The sequence below is a fragment of the Salvelinus sp. IW2-2015 genome, unplaced genomic scaffold (assembly GCF_002910315.2).
Source record: "Salvelinus sp. IW2-2015 unplaced genomic scaffold, ASM291031v2 Un_scaffold3953, whole genome shotgun sequence".
NCBI classification, from domain to species: Eukaryota; Metazoa; Chordata; class Actinopteri; order Salmoniformes; family Salmonidae; genus Salvelinus; species Salvelinus sp. IW2-2015.
The window spans coordinates 12,776-18,742 of NW_019945227.1; the positions used below are offsets into that span (position 1 = coordinate 12,776).

The 5,967-nt window shown below is 42.5% G+C and overlaps 1 protein-coding gene and 1 long non-coding RNA gene across 2 annotated transcripts; one reads left to right on the plus strand and one right to left on the minus strand.

Moving 5' to 3' along the window:
• Positions 1-1,807: 1,807 nt before the first annotated feature.
• LOC139026135 (uncharacterized) lies at positions 1,808-2,219 on the plus strand. Its single transcript, XR_011477850.1, has 2 exons — positions 1,808-1,927; positions 2,021-2,219. It is a non-coding gene; the product is annotated as an uncharacterized lncRNA (long non-coding RNA).
• Positions 2,220-2,540: 321 nt separating this feature from the next.
• Positions 2,541-5,434, minus strand: chst3a (carbohydrate (chondroitin 6) sulfotransferase 3a). Its single transcript, XM_024143411.2, is given in 6 exon segments — positions 2,541-3,042; positions 3,044-3,135; positions 3,138-3,217; positions 3,219-3,932; positions 4,602-4,781; positions 5,124-5,434. Coding segments are annotated over 6 exon segments (1,329 nt in total). The 5' UTR covers positions 5,204-5,434; the 3' UTR covers positions 2,541-2,859.
• Positions 5,435-5,967: the final 533 nt, after the last annotated feature.

A 5,967-nucleotide genomic window follows, 5' to 3' on the forward strand; every position in this document is an offset into this window, starting at 1 on the left:
GGCAAAGGCATACATATAGACAAAACCATAACGCCTCCCAATGGGCAACCTGTCCCCTACATAGTGCACTACCTATGACCAGATCCCTATGGGGCAGTGGTCAAAAATAGTGCACTATATACGGAATAGGATGCCATTTGGAACGTAGACCCAGTCTTTTAGTCCCCTGGTCCTCTTCTCGTCCATCATCACCAGCCAGGAGACTTGTGTCAAAGGACAGAAAGCTGCTGATAACACACAATTCTGCAAACCAGCTGCAGGAGGAATGTATGTGTCTATTCCCTATGGTGCATTATGGGGAACAGGGTGCCTTTTGGGACGCACGTCGTCTGTACATACAGGACCGCTGAAGACATCTGTTTTTACAGAATGAGTCGCTACGCTCACCGTCCACTTCCACCACGTGAAACACTAACAGCCAATTAAAACTAAAACAGTAACATGCATGTACAGATACTCACTCACCTAGCTGATGTGGTCATGAGGCAGACCTGGGTTCAAATAGTATTCAAAATCATTTCAAATACTTTAGCTGGTGTTATTAACCAATAGAATAATCTCAAAACAGCCAACCCCGCCCATACGGCACTCCTGGAAGGCTAAAGCAAGTGCTAAAACCGTATGAAAGATTTCTACTACTATTTGAACCCAGGTCTGGAAGTAAGTGGTCCCATCAGTTAGTGGGGAGAAAACGATCCATCTATGTAGCATGTGCAAAAGCCATAGCCATAATCTCTCAATCTCAATACAAATAAAATAATATATTAAATTAACATGAAAGAACATCCCTTCTTTATAGGCAAATGCTATAGAAAATACAAGACCAAAACATTGGAATGTCCTGCTACTGTCTTGCTATCCACACACACAGAGCAAGCCATTCATTTAACTCCCTTCTCTACAGCTCAGTTCAAAATCAGCTACTGTTATTAACCCGTGGCTTGCTTGACAGAAAAAAAATACACTTCAACAGGGAAACTGTTCAAGGACTCAAGCTTTGCCACCCGACAACCAGATTTAAAAAGCTTGAATTAGTTGGGGTGAGAAGGTGGCAAAGGTGCATAACAAACAACTTTTCTACCATGTAGTACTCATATAACAAGGGTTTTCTACCATGTAGTACTCATATAACAAGGGTTTTCTACCATGTAGTACTCATATAACAAGGGGTTTTCTTACCATCGTGTACTCATATATAAAGGGTTTTCACCATGTAGTCTCATATACAAGGGTTTCTACCATGTAGTATCATATAACAAGGGTTTTCTACCATGTAGTACTCATATAACAAGGGTTTTCTACCATGTAGTACTCATATAACAAGTTTTCTACCATGTAGTACTCATATAACAAGGGGTTTCTACCATGTAGTACTCATATAACAAGGGTTTCTACCATGTAGTACTCATAAAAAAGGGTTTTCTACCATAAGTACTCATATAACAAGGGTTTTCTACCATGTAGTACTCATATAAAGGGTTTTCTACCATGTAGTACTCATATAACAAGGGTTTTCTACCATGTAGTACTCAATATAACAAGGGTTTTCTACATGTAGTACTCATATAACAAGGGGTTTTCTACCATGTAGTACTCATATAACAAGGGTTTTCTACCATGTAGTACTCATATAACAAGGGGTTTTCTACCATGTAGTACTCATATAACAAGGGTTTTCTACATGTAGTACTCATATAACAAGGGGTTTTCTACCATGTAGTACTCATATAACAAGGGTTTTCTACCATGTAGTACTCATATAACAGGGGTTTTCTACCATGTAGTACTCATATAACAAGGGTTTTCTACCATGTAGTACTCATATAACAAGGGTTTTCTACCATGTAGTACTCATATAACAAGGGTTTTCTACCATGTAGTACTCATATAACAAGGGGTTTTTACCATGTAGTACTCATATACAAGGGTTTTCTACCATGTAGTACTCATATAACAAGGGTTTTCTACATGTAGTACTCATATAACAAGGGTTTTTACCATGTAGTACTCATATAACAAGGGGTTTCTACCATGTAGTACTCATATAACAGGGGTTTCTTACCATGTAGTACTCATATAACAAGGGGTTTTCTACCATGTAGTACTCATATAACAAGGGGTTTTCTACCATGTAGTACTCATATAACAAGGGTTTTCTACCATGTAGTACTCATATAACAAGGGGTTTTCTACCATGTAGTACTCATATAACAAGGGGTTTTCTAACCATGTAGTACTCATATAACAAGGGTTTTCTACCACGTAGTACTCAATAACAAGGTTTCTACCGTAGTACTCATATAACAAGGGTTTCTACCATGTAGTACTCATATAACAAGGGTTTCTACCATGTAGTACTCATATAACAAGGGTTTTCTACAGTAGTACTCATATAACAAGGGTTTCTACCATGTAGTACTCATATAACAAGGGGTTTCTACCATGTAGTACTCATATAACAAGGGTTTCTACCATGTAGTACTCATATAACAAGGGGTTTCTACATGTAGTACTATATAAAAGGGTTTCTACCAGTAGTACTCATATAACAAGGGATTTCTACCATGTAGTACTAATGTAACAAGAGTTTTCTTTTGTTAAATGTCCCTGTAAAAAGTTAAGGTAGTACTCGCTTTTGTATTCATTCATTTTTATTACACACAAAAATGTGTATTTCCTTCTACACCCTGGAGTGTAACATGTTATCATTTAATATGTATCTATAAAGGGTCTTATACATTACTCTGTTGTATACTAGTACAGTCCCCAATAAATATCCTCACAACTATCACTTCATAATCGCATCTGTTTGTCCACTTTGTCTGATGAGCAGAGTTCAGAGTTACCGTAAAATGTCTATTAAAAATTTTGTATGAAAATTTTTTCTTCGATCAAACTGATAGACTTGTCCGTCAGCATCGCCTCACTGTTCACAAACCTGTACCCAAACAGTTTCATCGTGGGTCCACAAACTCTCTGCACCACCTGGGCCAGTTTGTACGGTATGCTGAACCTCCATTTCTCTACTTGCTCGGAGGAGTTTCTTCTGTGTTGAATAAACTCCACTCGCCTAATTGGAAGCCTGGGTGTTCTTTAGTACCCAGTCCTTCACCTGAGGAGTGAACGGGATCCCGTGAACTTGTACATCTCCGCTGCCTTCCTCATAGGGAATCTAGCGATGTCCTCGTAACGTACTAGCATGTACCTCCGCTCAGCACGATGGCTGGCTCAGGCCAACCTCCGCAGACATCCTGATGTTGTCGCAGTTCCCTTTCAGCTTCCTCACCTCGTCGTCGTCAACGGGCACGTCTCCGTCCACGGCCCACTTCTTCCAGTTGTTGTACTTGGCGGAGAAGGCCACCATGCGGGAGGCCAGAACCGCCCTGGGGTCCCTCACCAGCTGGATGAACTTGATATCCAGACGAGGGTCCTCAGCGAGGGGTCTCAGGGTCTCCAGCTGACGCACCCGGACGGATTTAATGGCCCTGTGCTCCTTCTGCTGGCATGACTCGGACGCCATGGTCAGGTTGAGGGGACCACACTTCCTGGTCCGGCAATGGTAGCGTTCAAAGACTTTCTTAACGAACGGGCTACAGACGGACTCCTCACAGAGAGAGCTGCTAGATTCTCTCCTGAACAGGGCTGAGGTGACGTGGTCTACAGGAAGTGGGTCAATAAAGCTCTCCAGAGGGGTGAAGTCACACAGGAAGAGCCCCTGGAGGACTTCCCGGTAGGCCCGGGCGGCGGCTGTGGCGTTGGTCCCGCCGCCCTCTAACGTCAGCGACCTCTCGACGTGCCACAGCGGCTCGAACAGGTAGAACATGTTGTCTCCCTGCTGGTTGAAGAACTCGCCCACGAAGGAGGAGCCTGTCCGCGTGGTGGCCAATAGGAGGATGTGTTTTCTGTTTCCTGCTGACCCCATGACGTCTGACCTACAATACAGTACAAAATACAAAACTTTATTGTCCAATGTCAATCAGATCGGATACATTTTTTTTTTAACGTTATTCCCAACCACTTGGACATCACACATACAAATACTGATGAGGAGTGGGGACACCATTATGCTAGCTTCGGGAATGTCTTTACTGAGATCAAACATGATTAGTTACACACAGCATTATAGGTACTGTAGTATCAATCAATCAATCACATATATTTTATGAATCCCTTTTTACATCAGCAGTTGTCACAAAGTGCTTTTCAGAAACCCAGTCTAAAACCCCAAACAGCAAGCAACGCAGAGGCAGAAGCACAGTGGCTAGGAAAAACTCCCTGGAAGGCAGGAACCTAGAAAGAAACCTAGAGGAACCAGGTTATGAGGAGTGCCCAGTCCTCTCCTGGCTGTACTGGGTAAAGAGTAACCAGGCTCTGAGGGATGGCCAGTCCTCTGCTGGCTGTACTGGGTAGAGAGTAACCAGGCTCTGAGGGATACCCAGTCCTCTCCTGGCTGTACTGGGTAAGAGAGGAACCAGGCTCTGAGGGATGGCCAGTCCTCTCCTGGCTGTACAGGATGTAGATTTAAGAGTACATGTGGCCATTAAGGCCAGACTCTTTGTCTTACTGTATGATAAATAGTATATCATGCTACACACACAGACCTCTGCTCGGTGTAGTTCTCCAGGCGTCTCTTCATGAGGGTGAAGACAGGGTCCAGCTTGCTCAGGGTAGTGAAGGAGGAGCCATTCAACTTCAGGAGACCCAGGGCTGAGGCTGGGGCAGAGTTACTGGGCTGGAGGGGTGTCTGGGGGGTCTGCTTTGGGGTGAGCTTGTCTGAAACCCTACAAGACAGGGTTGGCAGTGTTAAACAACATGTTTTATCGTTTTACAAGACCATCTTATCCACAGACAGTGAAATCAATTAAAGTCAGTAAACAATATATGCAATTGAAATCGAGACAACATGCCTACTTCATCCAATCAGACTACTTGGAAAACACAGCATGACACTTGATACCARTTTGTGAGTAGCTGAAACGAATGTCCCAAACACACCGCTCTGAATAAAGGTGAGTCTGTTCCTATCTGAGGGAGATCAGTACAGACAGACAGGCCTAATGCACACACACACAAACACACACACACACTCTCTCTGTTGATCATGGAGATGGGCTMAGGTTTACCGTGAGATAATGTTGTTTTCCTTCTCAATGATGACCAGTGCCACAATGAAGACAAGGGAGATTGTGTATTTCATCCTCATCCTGTGATGTAGCTGTGCCGGGATCTTGCTGCTGTCACGGAATGTCTTCTTAATAGGTTCTGCCAATCTTCTTCTCTCCTCCAGACTCCCGCTGCCTATTCAAAGAGTCCTCCAGTTGTCCGTTGTTATATTTTCCATCGTATACACGGCTGCTTCATTCTGCAAAATGAGATTAGCATTACTAAACTGTCAGTCACACTTTCACGCTACAGTACTGTAAACAAGAACACAATCCTTAAAAACGACTTAAACTGTTATAGTATAGAGGACTTCAATTGTTATAGTATAGATGACTTAAATTGTTATAATATAAATGACTAACATTGTAATAGTATAGATGACTTAAATTGTTATAGTAACGTTTACATAAATTGTTATAGTATAGTTGTGTTAGATTATGTAAATCTTCTGAAAACTAATCTGTTGATAACCAGTCAAATAGAAGAGAAAGTATCACAGGTTCTACATACAGTATGCTATAGTATAGCTTGATGTAAATGTATCAGTGCCCTGTCGCTTAGTCACCATGTTGGTGGTTTGAGGTGGGAGTTTAATAGCTGTGTTTTATGGGTCATGCTAGCTTCCCGTCAATTGGAGTAGGACCCATTTTCGGAGACGATAATATKATTTCATACCACAGTGGTGTAAGAATAGAAAGCGTCAGAGTGGTTTCACAGGGGGAATTTAATCTGCTACTTCCCTTGGGTCTGCCTGTGTTTTCTTTAGGGCTACAGGGGGATTTCAAGAACCCAAGCACAATGCTA